The 19,789-nt window shown below is 38.1% G+C and overlaps 1 protein-coding gene across 1 annotated transcript in view; it reads right to left on the bottom strand.

The window, feature by feature from the left end:
- Positions 1 to 19,789, bottom strand: part of KCNG2 (potassium voltage-gated channel modifier subfamily G member 2) — a 93,573-nt gene that overhangs the window by 19,456 nt on the left and 54,328 nt on the right. The window contains exon 2 of the mRNA XM_042461429.1: positions 9,124 to 9,958. Coding sequence (XP_042317363.1) covers positions 9,124 to 9,879 — 756 coding nt within the window. The 5' untranslated portion in view covers positions 9,880 to 9,958. The remainder of the gene's footprint in view (positions 1 to 9,123; positions 9,959 to 19,789) is intronic.

The raw sequence follows: 19,789 nt of genomic DNA on the forward strand, positions 1-19,789 counted from the left end.
TAAGACTTCTGGTTGAAAATTATTAAAAGAGAGTACTTGTCTATCCTGGCTCATGCAAAAGATGGAATGTGGGCAGGGAGGGAGTGGGGAAAGTATGTGTAAATTAAAACAAACAAACAAAAAATAGCATTGAAGCACTATTTAATTAATGATTAAAATGTATGAATCTTTGTCCTCCAACATGGTCCTCAGTTCAAGACTACTGAACCACATCTACCTATTAAAATTTCCTTAATTGTAACAGACCTTTTGTAAACTATGTACAGAGAAAAGAACCTAGCAGCTACATTTCTGTGCACAAAAGTCACCCATGAAGCATAACCATAAAAGCGGGAATGGTAGGATGTGTGCACAGCATATGCAGTTGGCCTGTGGGACACCTTCTTTCTTTTTGGCTAACATGAGAAACTAATGTAAGTGAAATGCTGGCTTCCTTTGCCAAAGTCCTTCATCCCTCATTTTGACATTCTTCTTATTTGTTCTTGACTACTCAGAACTAGATGTAGTGAACAACTGTTTGTAAGAATAACAGTCAATTATGACCAATTTTTAAAGCCACATGCAACTATTACATTAAAATATAAAGCTAAAAATAACTGTGTTTATTTGGATACCTGCTGTATAGAATAGTCATAGAATCATAAATTCTATGACTATGATGAATCATAAATTCTACAATGTTATAATTCTGTGACTATTGTGTAGATCAGATATTCAATTAAACACACTTACCTGTTCATATACTGGTGTATATATTTTAATGTAGTAGTTCCACATGGAGTTGGAAGGAATCCTAAGGGTTATTTAGTCAGTGCAACAATCCAAAGCCAGAACATCTCTGTAGGGTGTCCATCCAATCTTTGTTTTAAAACTTTTATTTTTTCTGTGGCAGTATATGCCGCTGTAGAACCACTCTTACCAACAGCAAGTTCCTCCTAATATTCAGCCACAATTTCTTTTTATGCAGTTTGAATCCACTGGTTCAGGTCCTATTCTCTTCAGCAGCAGAAACCAAGCTCACTTCATCTTCTGTGTAACAACTTTTCAGATATTTAAAGATGGTTAATACAGAAGACTGATCAGACACAAGCTCTTATTATTTACCCAAGTGAAGCAGGGAAGAAGCTACAAACTGCTTACAAACACCCTGATATGTCTAATAATTTTACCCATTATTAACATAATGACATCTTAATGTATTGGAACTGTCCCCCATCCAATAGTACTGTACTATAAACTGATTAGATTTTCAAGCTCACTAATAGTTAACAAAATATGTCACAAACCTTTTCTAATGACACTCTGGTTTTTGAGAAGAGAGTTTTTGATACCAGTTACTGACCTCTTCTCATTTGGTTACTACTGTTTAGTATGCAACAGTTTTGGTTCCCTAATATCGTTTTAATATTACTGTATATACTTGTGTATAAGTTGACACCATGTATAAGTCGAGGGCAGGTATGTGGGCACAAATCAGGGATTTTGATATGACCCCTAGATAACTTGGGGGTATAATTTGGGTCTCAGTACCCTTCCTTCCCATTTGCAGCCCAACTGTCCCTTTGGGAGACAGCAAAGATGGCGATGAAGCTTCAGAGGCTAGCGCTTGCTCTTCCTTCTTCTTCGCAGCTTGGCTGTCCCTTCGGAGGATACCAGACTGGGGAAATGGAGAGAGGCAAGAGTTTGTCCTCAGCCTTTCCCAGATCCCTGTGTCCTCCAGCCTCTGGTGGACTCAGGCACCAGGGAAAATGAGGGAGCAAGCCTTTGCACCCAGGACTTCCCCCGATCCCAGTGTCATCCAGCCTCTGGAAGACTCAGGGGCCAGGGAGAATGAGGGAGCAAGCTTTTGCACCCAGGACTTTCCATAGCACAGCTGTTCCTTCGGGAGACAGCTGGGCTGTGGAAGAAGCTTGAGGGGCAAGCCTATTACCGTATTACCTTGTATATGTATGGTACTTGACTCTTGCTAGGCTGTAAATGAGCCTTGCTCCCCCCTTTTACAGTACTGCAAAGGCTCTACTAGCCAATCCTCCTAAAGCTCCAGGTGTAACCATGCCATCTGATTTTGCCCATAATAGGAGAATCAGGATTGCAATAACCTGGGAACAGTGCGTGATAACATGATATTCTCAACAATGTTTTTTTTTTTTTGCTTTGAAGTATTAATAAGCAATTCAACATTTCTATGGCGAATTAGCTATTTCTCTACTTTGCTTGCCATCCCTAGTGACATTAAAACATTACTTCAAGGAGATTGCATTTTGATATTGGCTTATCACCACAGGCCTCACATTACCTGTTCTATCCTGAAATTACCCTTGGGTAGTTGTTTTTGATAGCATTGGCTGCTTCAAGACTACAGCAGCACATTCATTTCTCAAGTCTTTTCCTCTAAACTTCTGATTCCTTTACTACACACACGAAATGTTAATGAAACCTGGGAAAAAATAAAAATAAATGAATACTGTATCTTAGGGTGCCTTCTACAATGATGGGGGGAAAATCAGCCTCACCTTTGAATTTTTCTGGTCTGCAGGGATCCCATAGCAATCTCATTAAGTCCACACACACAAAGCACTTCAAAATGACACCAGCACAACGACAACACATTTCCCCCAGTCAATAGCCCTTTTGGTTTGTATGTTGATCTAATGACCCCTCTACATCCAATCCGCTTTTCCCCTTTACTGCATCTGTGAAGGAGGGAGGGAACTGGAGATGTACACACACACACACACACACACACACACACACACACACTTACTTGAGGAAAGAAATATAAAAATGTATTTTATTTATCTTTCATAAATAAAGTTAATTAATTTATTTATCTATCAAGGGACTACCCCCTCCTTCTTCTCCCCCCACCCCAGTTTCACATTCATGTTTACTGTTTGTACTCTTCTCTCCCATCCCTCCCAGTTTTCATGGCCCATGTTATAAGATTAAAATTAAAATTTTTAAATCTTAAGCAGTATTTCACATGCATATAAATGCACACGTGAGATGGGATTGCAACGGAGTTTATTCATTGCCAAACATATGTCCAATGCCAATACTTCAAAAATGAGTAGCACTGCATCCATATGATGTGAAAACTTAAGATCTACTAAATGTGTTAATGTTAAAGTGTTCCAGCAGTCTTGGTTGTTTTGGTACAAATTATCAAGAAACTAAATGTTCCCCTTAGCAAACTGACACAAATCTAGCACCCAATTAATATACTACAAAAGAGGAGATGATGATAATGGTGGTGGTGGGGACAATATTTTTAATTAAATGGGTTTAAAGAGCTTCTTGCATGACCCTAAAGTCCGTCTCTTTTGTACAACAGGTGGTTTATGATTTCAGTGAGATCTGCCATGCAATTTTAGAGAGTCCTTAACTCAAAGGGGCAGCTTTTCAGGGAAAGAGAAAATGCTGAAGTCAGAAAAGTGCTTGCTGTATAAATGGATTTTTGCTTGTGCTTCTGGGGATACAAACAAATGCAGGAATACCCTGAACATGGTAACCATAATGCAATTATCAACCAGGTAGCCATCTATTATGTTTTAAAGTTACTTTTATAGCAAATTGTCACGATCTTGTTAACAAATGTAATTATAACCAGTTATAACATATTTAACAATATAACCAATATAAACACAATGTTTAACTGTAAAACACTTGATCAAACGTATTTTCAATAATCTCCTACAAACATAGTTACAGAAGGAGGGGTGGCATATTCTTCTATAAACTGCAGTTATATGTCAACGATTTCTTTACAGTTACACATTGTGTATATTGTTAAATATAACTGATTATAATTACATTATAATTATAAGTACATTTGTGTTTCTCTGGATCTATATGAATAAAACCAACAAATGTTGATTCATTTTTTTTATACTGAAAGAAGCCATCTTATGATTCAGTGCTCAAATTCAGTCAAAGCTTTCCTCCGCATAATATTTTGAGAACTTTTTCATTCAATGGCTCATAGAAAACATCAGTTAAGTATGTATGCTTTTTATTATCATTTTGCTGAAGCAATTTTGATATGGCTGGATAATAGGTTTGTATAATTCTATCCACTGCATTTTAATTTCATCTTGCTCCCTTTATAACTTTATGTACCTTTTGGAACAGTCTCATCTTCATTTGTAATTAATTTCAACATAATTTCACATGTGCATTTTTCCTTTTTAGTAATCTAACTGCATAATAGATAACTATTCTGCAGTATTATATTTCTGTTTATCAGTTCCCTAGAAACAAGGATGTTGTTGGTTGCTTTATGGCTATCAGAAGTGTTTTTCTTGGTGTGATTTTTCACTCACAGTTATCAGCAATGAATGAGAGCCACTGCTTTGCAAACAAACTTGATATAATCTCTGTTAAAATATGACTCTGTTGCTTGCCAAAATCATGGATGCAATTAATACACTCGACCTTATTCAGCCACAGTCAAGCATGTTTAAGACCCACTGTTTTTTACAGAAGATGTTTTAGCATCTTCACAGGAAATGTTTAAGCTTAAAAACAAGCCCTTCACTTAAATAAAAAAAACTATCAAATATTTTAAAGGTGTAAGATATAACAATTTAATAGTGAATAATTAGAGAGGAATTACATTCTGTCTGTACAATGGCTATTGTATAAACACTAGCTGAATTTAAAGTTTGTAAGAACTCTTTAAAATGCAGGGAAAATTGTCTGTTGAAGTTTGTATATGTATTTTCTATCATTGATTTGATTCTTGTATTATCTAGCTCCTTAAAATACCCCTCAGAGAGGACAAATACCCACATACCTACAAACAAACAAACAAACAAACAAACAAACACTCTCCATGCAAAGCATAGAAAGAAGAAGTCACAAACTGGGAATTCCACCAATAAGACAAATTTGTATGAAACTGCACAGTGGAGTTTGAATAAAGTGTTGTTGATAGTGATGATTCGCCTGTTTTGTCAAGTGATTGCTGGTCTGGAGAATGTACTGTATACAGAGTCTTCTTGTTACACATGAGCTGTGAGCTTTAAAACTCCCAGATGTGAAATATTTTAGAGAAGTCAGTCCTAGCCTTAGGTTCCATCAAGTCAATTCATCTGCAGTTGTCATTATTCATGTAAATGATGATGATGATGATGATGCTTGATTCCATGTGTCTGACTACAGCTATTGCTACCACCACTACTACTGACTAAAGCCAGCCATGTAAATACTCATTAAAAAGGGTACAATGAGAATTACAACACTACTGTAAACAAACAAAATCACAGTGAAAATCATGAAAATACTATGGTGGTCACAGGAGACTAAGGTTAGTCCTACACTATCATGCTTAGCTTACAAATTCCTGAGGGATTGTGGATGCTACAGCAGGTATGCTTGCACGAATCCAACAGCTTTGCGAGCTTTGACTTCCAGAGCCAGCTTCTCTCCCCTCATAAAACAAGGCCTGTGTGATGGTGACAGTGTGGCACTGCCAGCATGTCTTTAAACCTTTCGCTCCTTTTTAATGTGTGCCAGTGGTGCCACCAATTATGATACAGTGAGACTCTCCCACCCAACTACTTTCTCGGATGGCAGCACAATGGGTCTTTTTGATTCCACCACTGCCACCAACTATGTGAAGGTGATGGCCACTACCTCATCAATTCTTCACTGCAAGACGTGGACTCAGGACTCTCTTAAGTGTCCCCTGCACTATAACTCTCTTTACATGCCAATCCTCTGGGTTTCAAATTCAGCCGATCCCCAGCTTGGCATCAACTATTCTTTGATAGACACACACCCACTATCTAATGTGTTCCAAACCTAAAAGACCTTTCCCAATGTTGGTAGCATTTCTAATGTGTTTCTGAAATCACTTCAGACAGCTGCTTGTTTATTTATTTGCAAGTCAGGCTGAATACAGTATCTCTTTAGTGGATGGTGTTCACAATGGATACGGTATATAAATACTTTTATCTTGGCTTTGCTCCCATTGGCTAATCTGCCTGTTGTCTTCACAGCAGATAACAAGCTGCAGCAGAAAGCATGCACCTGTCCTTACTACCACACTCTTCTGAGAAGGGGGACAGAACTCACTTTGCAACAACAACAACAACAACAGCTATTATTATTATTATTATTATTATTATTATTATTATTATTATTTCTTACCCGCACCACTCCCCATGGACTGAGGTGGGGAACAACAATTAACAGACCACCAACATCAGTTAAAAACACATCAGTGAAAATACGCATCAGTCTAAAAGGATAAATAAGATGTGCACATATTAAAACACTCCACATTTAAAATTCACAATGTAAGAATCATCTGGATAAGCCTATGGGAAGAAGATTGGTTTTTAATGCTCTTTTAAATTCAGACAGCATATTCAGCTGTCGGATCTCTTCCAGCAGGTCATTCCACAGTCTAGGGGGCAGCTAAAGAAAAAGTTCTCTGGCTGACAGTTGCCAACCTAGTTCTGGCTGCCTGGAGTAAATGTCAGCCAGAGGATGTGAGTGCAGAAGATGGGAATATAGCTTGATCACCACTGGCAGGCTGTTCAGAAATCAGTAAATTATGTGAAAAAATGAGTCCCATGATTTCCCAGGAGAGTATGCAACACAGAGAATCATATGCATCTGCTGAGATGCGCATGCGGAGTGGGCAACCTCCAGAAGTTTAGGGGTCATACCTAAGGGGATGACTTGCATGTCTCTCATCCAGTTTTTTGTTTTTTAAAAAACCACCACCACAACAAAAAGCTCCTTTGGGCCTAAAACATACTCAAATCACTCCCCTGGCCTTCCAAAGCAGTGCTTCTCAGGCTATCTGATATGGAGGACCAGTAATTATTTCCTTCCACTCTGTAAGCAGTGTTGCCAACAAGCCTCGAAGATATTCCCCAGAATGTTTTACCAAAATCCAAAATCCCTGGAATTCTCCAATATTTATTATTATTATTATTCAGTCAAAATCCCCAGAAAGAAATTAAATTCCCTGGATTCTTGGGAATTTCCCAGAAAATTGGCAACACTGTCTGTAAGGGACTAGCATCATATTTGTGTTATTGGCGACAGGTGTTTCTTTCATTTGTATCTGGAAATTCAGAAAGGATCAGCAGTCAGGGACTCAGAGATCAGCACTAGTCCAGGGACTATGTCTTTGAGCAGTACTGTTCTAGAGGGCACAACTTCTCTGGCAACATTAAAATAAACAATAAAGATAAAATTTGGAAGTATGGGCATAGGGGCTTCACTGGGCCCCAGGGGAGGAATATATTGCTCATGGATCACACTTTCCACAGCCCTGTGATGTCCCCCCCCCCCAACACACACAAACTTCAGTAGTCACTCGGACAAAACATAGCCTCCACTCTTGTGACCAATAACACCCCTGAAAAGGATGAAAAATGTACAGTTGTCCCTCCATATTTGCTAGGGTTAGGGAAACAAGACCCCCGTGAATATGGAAAAACCACAAATAACAAAAACACTGTTTTTACCTGAGAGGACACCTCTCTAGGAATCTCTAGGTCCTCCAGTGCAACTCTGTGGTCAATGTCCAACATACACTGACCACAGAATGGCACTGGAGAAGCTACAAATGGTCTTTCAGTGCAACTTTTAGTTAAAGTTGACCACAGAGTTGCACTGGAGGACCTAGACAGTCCTAGAGAGAACATATTAATGAAATCCGTGAATAATCAAATCTGCAGATATCAAAGCCACAAATATGGAGGGATGACTGTATATTATATTTACAGATCTGCCAAAGGATAACAGCAAGGACTTCCTTTAATGCATTTAAAGCATCCATGTATTTCTCAACCAAACTGTGAATCCTAGAATTGGGAGACTTAATTCTAAAAAACTTTTCTAAAGGCTTTTTTGAAGCAAATATCCTTTTCGATTTGAGAAACCTAAATGCCATCTAGAGTTGGAGAATCAGTCTTAATTTAGAAGGATTTATTTTGAGTAAGCATACTTTGAACCATTTCATAAATGTGCTACACATAAAACCAAGGAACTTGGAGTCATAGCAAAAAGGTTCTTTAGTTCCAGTTACTAACCTAGCCATAGTGCATTTCAGTTTTCCAAAATGAAAGTGCTCATTGTTACCTCAAAGCCTTTCCTACACCCCTAATCCTGTAACCCTACATACTAACATAATTATACATAGGTAGAAACTTATTTTGGATATCCGGCAGAGCTGCGTTTCATTTCAAAAGGAGATATTTATCAAAAATGAGAGGCAGTTGAGGGTGGAATTGAGAAAATCAAATTCTTTCAGGGCAAACCAAAACACACACCAATAATTGATGTCATGGGTAAACAGAAAAGTCTGAAACATCTTTATTGCATTATGAAGAAGCAGGGCTATGCAAGAGTTAGAAGCAACAGCCTTCTTCTATTCTAAAACAGATATTGCAACAGTAACGGATGGTTACCAGTATGTACGGAACTAAAGATTAAAAAAAGAAAAGAAATGCATGATTAAAGTGTTTTCTTTTTATATGATAGGGCTCCTCCAGTAGAAGGGTTTTTCGAACTAGGGAAAGATTTTTCTGACAGAAGAAGGAAACCTTTTAATCCAACCAAAATTCCTGATACAAGAAGATATGGGACAATGGTCAGAATGCAGGACTTTGTGCAACAATGGCTGAAATTAATTTACGTAAAGCATCTTTCCAATAGAGTACAGTACTAACTTTCACTCAATGCACTCATGAGGGACAACTAGAATGTATGCTTGGGACGAGGGACAGCGTGCATGAGCACTTTATGTTATTCTCCTTGTCAGACTGCATTAAAACAAGGGAATGCAAATAAATATCCTAGGAGATTTGTCTATACAGTATATACTGGTTCTTTGCATTTGAAGTATAACCATGGCTGTATCTGCACTGCAGAAATAATTTAGGTTGATACCACTTTAACTGCCATGGCTCAACAGTATGGAATACTGGGATTTGAAGTGAAACATTTAGCCTTCTCTGTCAGAGAGCTTTAGTGACCCAACAAACTACAAAACCCAGAATCCCATAGCATGGATCCATGGCAGTGAAACTGTTGTCAACTTGGGTTATTTCTGTAGTGCAGATGCAGTCCATGTAAATCTTTTGTTCATTATGCACTTACCCGATCTTCTTCTTCTCTGAGGTCTGGCATGGTGCTAATACAGAGGCTAACTGCAGTGATGACAACAAAAGAAACCGATATGCAAGCGAAGAGCTTTCCAGGGATCCCAGAGTGAGGATTCTCCACCATATCCCTGAGCCTCCTCATGCACAAACGCAAACGGCTGGTCTCCTCGAAGGCACACTGTGGCGCTTCATTAGCTATCATTTCTTCTTCAAACAAAGCCGCTTCAACCATCTCTTCCTCTTTCTGCCGCAGTCGCTTTTTACAACACCACTCCAGATGTTCCTCTTCTATCCCCCAGTAAACCAGCTCATCTTGGAAGGAGAGGGCACACATTTCCCTGAGAAGCCTCAGCTTCCCCGCTGTCAAAAATGTCATTATGGTCCTGAAGGCACAAGGGTTGCGGTCAAAAAAGAACTCATTGCAGTTGACATCATAATCATCACAGATATCCATTATCTCATCATAGTTGTTGCATGATTTTAACTTTCCAAGCCTGGTCAAGGGGCAATTCTCTAATGTAGTCCAGGGAATCCTGTATCTGATGCCACCTACATTGATGATTACATACCGGGTTCGGTCCTCCCGGCAGGCAAAACAATACAAGTCTTCCCCAGGGTGCAGAAGCTTGGCTTTTTTGTAGAAGAAGCCTTTCTTTGTCTGCACTTCGCAAAGTGTCTCCAAGTTGTTGTAAGAATATGAGGTGAATTCGGGCTCTGGATTCCCAGGGAGCAGTGCCATTTCCTGATACATTTGTTACGTTCATGGGGGTGCCCAGCCTAATCAAAGAAATGGTAGAGTCTTGGATGGTTGAGACACAAAAGGCCAGTCTAAAAAACAATAATAATCACAAAGCAAGAGTGTCAGACTTAGCATTTTTATTAAGGTAAAACAAGCCTCTCTTCCAACCTCTGACCTACTTAAACATATATTTCCATTTCAGAAGCTCTGCTTGACTGTTTCTATCTTCCTACAGTCTCCTATTTCTCTTATAGAAGAAGACTAGCTTGTCAGAGTACTTAAGCTTCTCCATGCAGCACAATGTAATACAATACAGGCAATGACACATCATCTGGAAGAAAAACTATTCATCTACATGGGAAACTTTAACAAATCTCGGTGAAGTTAGCGATGGTATCTAGCACTGCTGGGGAAAAAAATGGCCAAATTCTAAATCTGAGAGCTTTGCCTGGTTATTTTTATTATTACTGTTGTTTTGTTGTTATAATTGCTGTTACTGTATTTTCTCCTCTGTGCACTGTGTGTAAAAACTTTGCAGTTTAGGAACAAGATGGAAGTCCCCATGGGCTCTTTATGAGAGCACTATGGTACATGCAACCTCCTAAACCATCTCTCTATAGTGTGTGTGTGTTATAATTATTATTATAGAGGCTTCATGAAGGTAAGAGCTTTTGCAAATCTAAGGCCATTTCATGGGTCCTGAACAGATCAATGATGCTGAAGTTTCACCTGGGCAAATTTTGAAAATGTACACTTAAATCTGTTAAATCTAATGAAATTTAGGAAAAGACGTTCCTTAAGAATTCTAGCTGTTTCATAATACGTGTTTATTTACTCACCTAGATTACCACAGATATACAGAAAGAGAAAGAATTTTTTCCCTCCCTAGGAAAATCTGATGCTAAGATTGTCTCCAAAAAATAAAACAAAATTATTGCCTTTTGTTGGAATCAGAATGTGACACCAAATTACATGACAAGATTGCGAAAAGACCTAGAAGATGTATGTTTAGAACATGAAAAATGGAAATTTCTTCTTATTATAGGCTCAACATTCTCTCATGTTCAAATTAGATGGCAACTCAATAGCATTTGACTGTTTTGAAGCATGTAAATACACAATCCTGTTCTTAAAAAGCACAGCTCTTGTCATGTTATCCACATGTGGTGGAAACATCCTACAGGCCAAACTGGAATATGATTTAAGTCCACAGTCTTTTCCTCCTTCTTCTACACTGTTATTTGGGACTGGAGTAAGCCCCACTGACCTCAATGGGATTAAACTATTCTACTAGAAAAACAAAAACAAAACAAGATTACTGTTTAGCCCATTAATTGTAATGCACCTTCGTAATTACATAATATTAAAATTTTCTAGAAAAGCCCCAAGGCCCCACTGTAATAGTTTTTGCTACAAAATCAGCTTGTCTTTCTACTTCATTCTCACTCGGAGTCACTTTAGTTAACCGTCCATTCTTAAAACTTAACAGCTCCCCACAAGAACGAATGCATCTTCTTAAACTTATCTGTTGTCTCACAATATTTAGCACTGAAACATTAAATGATTATTTTTGCTTCAGACCCATGATTGACTCATTTGCCAGTTAATCCAATTATTCAGTACAATTTCAGACATGTTTGTAAGCCTTCATAAGATCAATGGCACATATTCCCAAGTATGTTACACAGCCTCAGTAATCGATCTGTTAATAAGCTGAAATTCATGCAATCAGTTAAGATTTTTTAAAACTGAGAAACAGCAATATAGGGCTTCTACTTCTTTTTCTGCTCCTACATTACTCACTGTATTCATTGATAATGAAGTCAGTTTTAGGCCTGGGAGAGCATGTGTGCTGCCATGACCAAGTGCATGGAAAATCAGGCCTAATGTCTTTCTCAAGCATTTGATTGGATGGGTTGATCTAGATCTTTCTGTCTTTAGACATCTGATTGAGACATCTACTAGTCCAGATTGGATTTATGGGTGTCAAGAAAAAAAGATAAATTGTTTCCAAGAACAACTGAGACCTTCTGAGACTATTTTAGGTTTAGATTTGCCAAGCCTTGGTGGCTTACTGGACATATGCCTTTGGTACAAAATTCCTCTGAATTCATCTCAGTTTTAGATCATGAATTAGGCCTTACATTATGGCATAGCATATCTCTCAATAACATCTGTTCAAAGGAAGGTGCTTGGCTTATTTTCTTTTGAAGGAATTGAAAGCACAGATTATTTTTCCAATTGTAAGAGGATTTTAAAAAATGACACCATTTGATGGGGGTGAAGGGAACAGAATTCTTGGCAAGCATGAAGTGTGTCTGAGATGTTTTGAACTAACACACAGTGATTTTAATATGGGTAGCAGAACAATATATGCTTTATGAGCAACAGCTTGTCTTTTGCAGCATGAAAATAAATGCTTGGAAACAAAAACCTGTCACTCACAGTGATTTTTATAAAATGGTCTTTTTAATGAGATTGTATGTGTTTGTGTGTGTGCATATGTGTGCACACACATGTATAGAAGTCTTGTACATTTTCATGTATGTGATGTCATTTCAAAACAGGGGGTGGCAGACAATTTATCAGAAAGTTATGTAGCTCCAAACAGAGGAATGCTCACTATACAGAGGCCATGCCCCCTTAGTAAAGAAACCTTGTAAATCATATGTGAAGTGTGAATAATCAGCTTCTGTTTTTGAAAGGGCTTGGTTATTTCTTGAACCAGAAGATTTGTTTCCAAACTCATCAGTTGCTCTGTAACCTTCCTGTTTCAGGGTCCCTGGAGAAGAAAACATGCTGACAACTAATGCCCCACTGTAGCTGTTAGAGTAAAGTACCTCTGCCATTTACAGCAACAAGGTATTTTGACCATAAATGCTTGTCTGAAGCATTTTTAAAACCTTTACCCCACTGACATTTTGCAGAAACACATCAGTGACCTCTTCTCACTTGTTACACAAATTATTAATTAGCCTCTGATTCCAATTACAGCAATACTTTCACTGCTGTTGAAACATGGCCTTTTGGAAAGGGTTTGAATGGAATAAATTAGGACACTGTGTTTTGCTATTAATATAAAACCATTGAGTACACGCATATGCATGGGCCTTCCTTATTTTTTTTCTGTATTGTCTTTTGACTCTGTAACAGGCCTTGGTTTCTCTAATATGTAATCTTCTTCTAAACTGATTATACAGTCGGCTCTTCTTATACACGTATTTTTTATACACGGATTCAAGCATACACGGTTTGAAAATGTTCCAAAAAATAAATTTAAATTTAAAACATCAAACCTTGATTTAATGGGACTTGAGCATACATGGATTTTGTTATACATGGGGGATCTTGGAACCAAACCCCAGCATATAACAAGGGTCCACTGTACATACAAGTGATTCTTGATAGGGGATAAAATATTGGAAGAAGCATCACTTGTTAAATTTGAGCATGCCACAAAACACTGTTATTATTTAACACTTAAAGACACAAAATCAGTGTTTAAAAGCTGTCAGCCCTTCTCTGTATTTAAAGTGCAGTTTTCTCAACAGCGTCAATTTAGCCATTCAGTTATCAGTCAACACGTTTACAATAATAAAATGAACAGAAATCAGTTAGTGTACATGCATGACTCAATCACCCTTTTGGTTTTTATGATGCAGAAAGGAACTGCCATAAGCAAAGACTAATGAGGATCTAATAGAGATAAACAATTATCACTTTATCACCATGGATTTTTTTGGTCATTTGAGTTGATAAAAATGTAGTGAGATTCCCTCCCTCACCATGGTCTGATGAGTGCTGCTGTCAAAGTAGTAAGGTTTCTCAACCACTTGGTAAGTTAGTCTATATCAGATATCCATGGAAGACATGAAGTGGGTTGACAGAGTGATAGTCCCATGGTTAGAATTTTCTTTCAAGCAGGAATGTCTTCTTTACTTTCATGCATTTCAGATTTAAAGTTTAAAATATCAGATTTCTAATACAAGTATTCATGGTTAATTTTTAAAAATTAAATATTTTCAGGTTTTCTGAAGATTTTTTAAAATGCATGTTTAAATTTTGCTGTGTTTTGACAGAACCACTTTCTTTTGGAAGACCAGTAGTTTAGCAATACTAGGAGTAAATGATCTGGAAGCAACCAGTGACTCTACAGAAGACTTTTAACAAATGCACTTGACTTGGTACAAAGCACAACAGCTTGTGCTTTTTATTCTTCTGAAGCAGGATTGGGCAAAATATGATGTGCAAGACCACATGTGGCTCCTTCTACCATTTTGCAGTCATATGATCTTCTTACTGCCAAATTTGCTGCTGTGTTATCAAATTTCAGTGACTAAAGTTTTCCAAGCAAATCAGGTTAGAAGCGCTTGCCTTGAACTGAAACAGAATCATGCTCTCATAAGTCTTCCCAAGGTAGAAGTCTACTTTTAAAACAAGGTACATTCTCCACACGTGCTTTATTTTCACTGAAAATTGCACCTTTTTGCCACCAAACTTTCATAATATAGTGACATGCTGTAGCCTCTGGCGAGTTGCACTGTGGAAATCATCTCTGTAGACTCAGTGGTACTTTTCCACATTGAAACACAAAGTTTGACAAGAATGTGATCACACATCTTTGGAACGAGTTTTGTCACTGGAGTTGGAAATAAATGAAAAGTATAGTTTCTCTTTTTAATTTATAAAGCAAGCATATATTTTTATTTCTTGTAATTCAGGATGCACAACATGAAGTGGTACTATATGGTACAATGAGCCAGCTGTTAAAAATATACTGGAAATTTTCCTCCTGCTGGGAGATGTGAGAAAATCTGAAACAGATCTGGTGATGAGGTTATCACAGGTATCTTTAGTTTATGCCATTAAAGACATTTTGAAGAAGTTTAAACATGTATAGTTTTTACATCTTAGACTTGTGATGCTACCACACTACTATCCAAGATTTGTGCTTAGATTATTTCTTGTGATATCTTGTTTTGTGGTGAGAATTAATAATGTTATGACAAAATGACATAGAAATTGCTTTTTTGTAAGTAATGGAATTTCCTAGTGTTAGGATCTTTATTGCATCCCTGCCAAGATGTTCATGTGTATGTTCTAAATCTAAAATGAAACAACTTTGTATCGTCTGGCCAAGGACACAGGAGAGTTAGCTAGAAAAGCTTCTAGTGCAATCCTATAGTTAGTATCTGTACTGAAAACCATTGATGCTAACACTAGATGTGGCAAGATTACTGAGTAAACTATTAAACACAAATGTGGACATGGGAATAAAGCCTTGCCACAAACCTAGATGCCAACTATGCCCACACATCTATTCATGAAAAGTCATCACAGGACCCAAAGACATCACCCACAATATTAGAGAGAGACTTTCACTTGATCATCCTCCAATGTGATTTATACATAGTACATCAGCAAAGCCCTTCAGCACTCTACACTGGGCAAACAGGCCAGTCCATGAGCCAGAAGATAAATGGACATAAATCAGACATTAGGAATGGGAATATACAAAAACTAGTTATAGAACACTTTAATCTTCCAGGGAATTCCACCTTAGATCTCAAAACAGAGATCCTTGAACAAAAAGACTACAAAGGAAGACTGGAAACAGAAACAACAGAACTTAGAGTATATCAACAAACTGCAGTCCATCAGCAATGGGTTGAACAGAGATAATGGTTTCCTAGCACACTACACACATTATAACACTACCTAATCCCCCCTGCCACCTGGAGGCTCCCTTGACCAGTTTATCACATCTTTATGGTTCCCACACTACATCCCTGTATTCATCCATATGGTTATCTATGAACCTTGGCTTTAGGCAACATCCTTGTCCCCCAGATATCATCATTAAAACTGAACTTATCACCACATCTCCTCACCCACAAAGTTTTGCATTCCTATGGGCATTTTCACACACAGACTGCTATATAGGTCTGTCCCTGGGCTTTCTACTCCACCACATGCGTCTGAGGAAGTAGGCCCAAGTCTACAAAAGTTCATGCTACCAATTTATATCATTCACTTAATCTGAAAGGTGCTGCAAGATCCCTTTGCATACTGATTTTTCAGACTAACAAGGCTATGTCTTTGATTAAACTGTTGGGACACAACTGAATACCATCCAGGCAGGTTCTGCTTCTCCCATCATGTGGTCCTGCAGTTGGTAATAGCAACAGCAATTGCACTCACATTTCTACACCACTTTATAGTGCTAAGAACTCACTAAGTGGTTTAAAATGTGTTAGCCAATTGCCCCCAACAGCTGGGTACTCATTTTACTGACCTACAGAGAATGGAAAGCTGAGTCAACCTGGACCCCTGCAGGATTGGACTCACATTGTTTTGGCTGCAGTACTGACATTCAATCACTGTGCCACCAGGGCTCCTATGCATTAAGTGCCACTCACAGGAAATGTCACCTTTGGAGTAAGGTTGATCAGCTTAATGCTTCCTTTATATCTTTCTTAAGCAGATGCTTGTCTAAGATATTACTACACTTTTTTTATACCAAGTATTCTGTAAAGCCTCTCAGGAAGTCCAGATGGACACCATTTCTTTGCTGATATCATGGTCATTTTCCTACCTGAGGTGCTCTTAAACGGATGCCAAATTCAAAGGTACAGTAGTTTATTCTGGGGGTGGGGATGTACTTGAACCAAGAGTTTGAGCTACTTGTTTCTTCTTCCTTGAGGCCTCTACCTGAAAAATCACTGGCTTAGCTTTGCTCCTCTCCTGTTGAAAATCATTGAATAGGCTAAGCTTTTCTCCTCTTACCTGAAATCACTCTTATAGATCCAGGATTTTGGCCAGAGAATCTCATTAGCTCAGTCTTTTTCTCAAGGTCTTTGTTATGGCATAAAGGACTGTGGTTAGTTTGTCCTCCTTGTCTTTGCACGGTTCCAGGAAGAAGTGCTGCCTAACTTCTCACAAATCCAATGGGACCATGAAGGGGAAACATCCAACATCTCTAAAGTCTATTTTTCAGGGAATATGTTCCCTGTACACTGCAGTTCCCTCAACCCTTTCTCTGGTGTGGGTGTGTACGCACACATAATATGTGCTATTGGCCAAGGTCACAAAATCTGTGATAGGCATGTGTATTCAGAACATGAGGGGGCTAATTCATGTGCTTTGAGGCCCTATCTGGTAACCCTTTCCCCAATAAGTGTCACTCACTGATCACTGTAGATGACTAGATTCTCTATTTGAACTCTTCTGTGACATCTTAGAGTACTCTTCACATTTATTTTTCTCTGTGCTTCCCATTTGTGTCTCTAAATCTCTAAATCACTACTACACAAGAAGCTGTGTTATGAAACAATGTGTTCTGTTTCATGCAAGTTTTTCAAGACAGTAATTTCTATCCTGAGAGTCTCATAATGTAGCCACACACTGAAAAAAAATCCCTATATTGTTTTTTAATTTACAATTTCAGCTGTCAACATTTCAAGATAATTTTAAACTGTTGATTTAAAAGAAGAAAATGGTTATTGTGCATACATTTCCTCTATGTTAAGTACTCACAATTTCCTTGTGGAAGCAAGATACCATGTGTGCATTTGATACAAATATGGCACTTGTATCTATATCCCTACTGCAAGACATATCTACACCCCACTATTTGGATGCATCTTTTGATGCCGATGACTATGAGTATGTGGTGAGACAGGACCGTAAGGTTAAAATAAAGAGCATCCTCTGAGTATTATTTGTGAACACATACTTAACTGCATTATAAGGCGAAAGATTTATACGATCTGAAGAGAAACCAGAGTACTTAACTGCATTATATTGCGTTTCCCCTTAACTACAAGAAATAGACTTGTGTGTGCCTATGCATATGAGAGTATGGAATCTGTATTTTATAATTAGGGGGAAAGAATGTTAACATACATTAGAAGGCAATGTTTCTGGAATGCTGTTGGCAAGATCATTAGACATATATTATAAGTGGAACTTGGCTTATGGCATACAGATTTTGTGATGTACATTAACTGGTAGTAGTGGATTTTTCCTTATACAGTGGCCAACTTTAGGGTACATTCAGCATATTATATTGATCAACTATCTATTAAAATTAGTGATTTGTCTTGTCCTTTTAAATATAGTTAACCCGAGTCTGTTTTCTCTCTGTGTGGGTGTTTTTGGCAGGATAAGACAGAACACAAAAGATCTTCTAGACTTTCCTTAGATTCTTAAGTCTTCTCTGGCTCCTAAAAGACAGGAGCTGTGTTGCTTTCAGGCTATAGGTTGGAAGTGGATTCCCATCCCAGTTATTAGTCAAGAGAATTAATTTTACTTCCCACCTTTATTTTTGTAAATCATATTGGATAGAATATTTAGTGCAAGGAATATACTATTCATAACAGGAAGAAATGTTTCAGCCACCTGCAGCATTTTCCATATTCATCTCAATGCCTGTTTATTTAAAATACTGGATATTTCATTATTGGTACCCCAGATTGATTAATTTATATCCCACTTTCCTCCCATATAGTGGCTCACATCATACATTAACACAAGATTTCCAGATGAAGATTGAATACCGTCCACCCTCCATTCTCGAGGTCTTTGGACCCACGTCTCTTTCTTATGCACAAGGGATGAATGGAGAGAGAATGAATGGGGTGTGTGCTTGTGGCACATGCACACACCTATATTTAAGCCACTGGTGGTGCAGTGGTTAAATGCCTGCACTGCAGCCACTCATTCACCAACCATAAGGTTGCGAGTTCAATACCAGCAGAAGGGCTCAAGCTCGACTCAGGCTTGCATCCTTCTGAGGTCACTAAAATGAGTACCCAGATTGTTGGAGGCAATTAGCTTACACTTGTAAACCACTTAGGGAGTGCTTAAGTGCACTGATAAGCGGTATAGAAATGTACTTGCTATTGCTATTGAATATAGACGAAACTCCATTTTCGCGAAGGGGTCCAGAACGGATCCCCCATGAAAAAGGAGAGGCGACTGTACTTGTAATTTAGTTTCTAGGCCATTTATAAGCTCAAGTGAAAACGTATCATTATTTAGATTCTAAATTTTAAATGCACGAGAATGGCAAGTCATATGTATAGTGAAAGAAAAAATGTACAGTGGGCCCTTGGTATTCTCTGGGCTTTGGTTCTAGGACCCCCTGTGGATACCAAAATCTCTGGATCCCCAAGTCCCATTATACATAACATCATAGTAAAATGGTGTCCCTTACTTAAAATGGCAAAATCAAGGTTTGTGTTTTGGATTTTGTTATTATTGACTATTTTCAAGCCATGGATGGTTGAATCCATGGATGCAGAATTCATGGATGTGGAAGGCCAATTGTATATATAAGTATTCAAGCCAAAGGAGAGGGAAAATACCAGTGTGTGCTCATTTTGAAATACTATCAACCATTGTTTTAAGTATACTGAAAAGAAAAGGCTGTAATTAATTTTCTATCACAAAATTTTTAACTTAGTATAAAGTAAAATAGTTCCTCTTAAGCTATCTGATGTGGGGAATAGCAACTTTCTCCTTCCAGTGCTCCAGGAACCACTCCCATATTTGTGGCCATTGCTTGCAATTGCTTCTTTCTTGGAAGCTCACCAGAGACTGTTAGCAAGTGGCTCACAGACCAACACTTTAAGTAGCACTGATGTAAAACACAACAGGGAAGTGATGCCTACAGCTTTAGTGTTGAATATTTTATCTTGCCAGACAAAATGTATAACTGTGCTGTTTTCGTATTCAAATTGTTTGGTGCACTTTGCAGCAAGATTACTTACTTGCATGCTTTTGTTGTGCCATACTTTGCACTCTGTACTGTATGGTTTTTTTGGGCTCAAGCGGGAGACATGAAGATGGATGTAGGATCCAGTAGAGTAGTTGAGCTGGATGGACATTTCATTTCTTTCCATTTTTATAATTAGACTTC

Source organism: Sceloporus undulatus, chromosome 4 (assembly GCF_019175285.1).
Source record: "Sceloporus undulatus isolate JIND9_A2432 ecotype Alabama chromosome 4, SceUnd_v1.1, whole genome shotgun sequence".
Classification (NCBI taxonomy): domain Eukaryota; kingdom Metazoa; phylum Chordata; class Lepidosauria; order Squamata; family Phrynosomatidae; genus Sceloporus; species Sceloporus undulatus.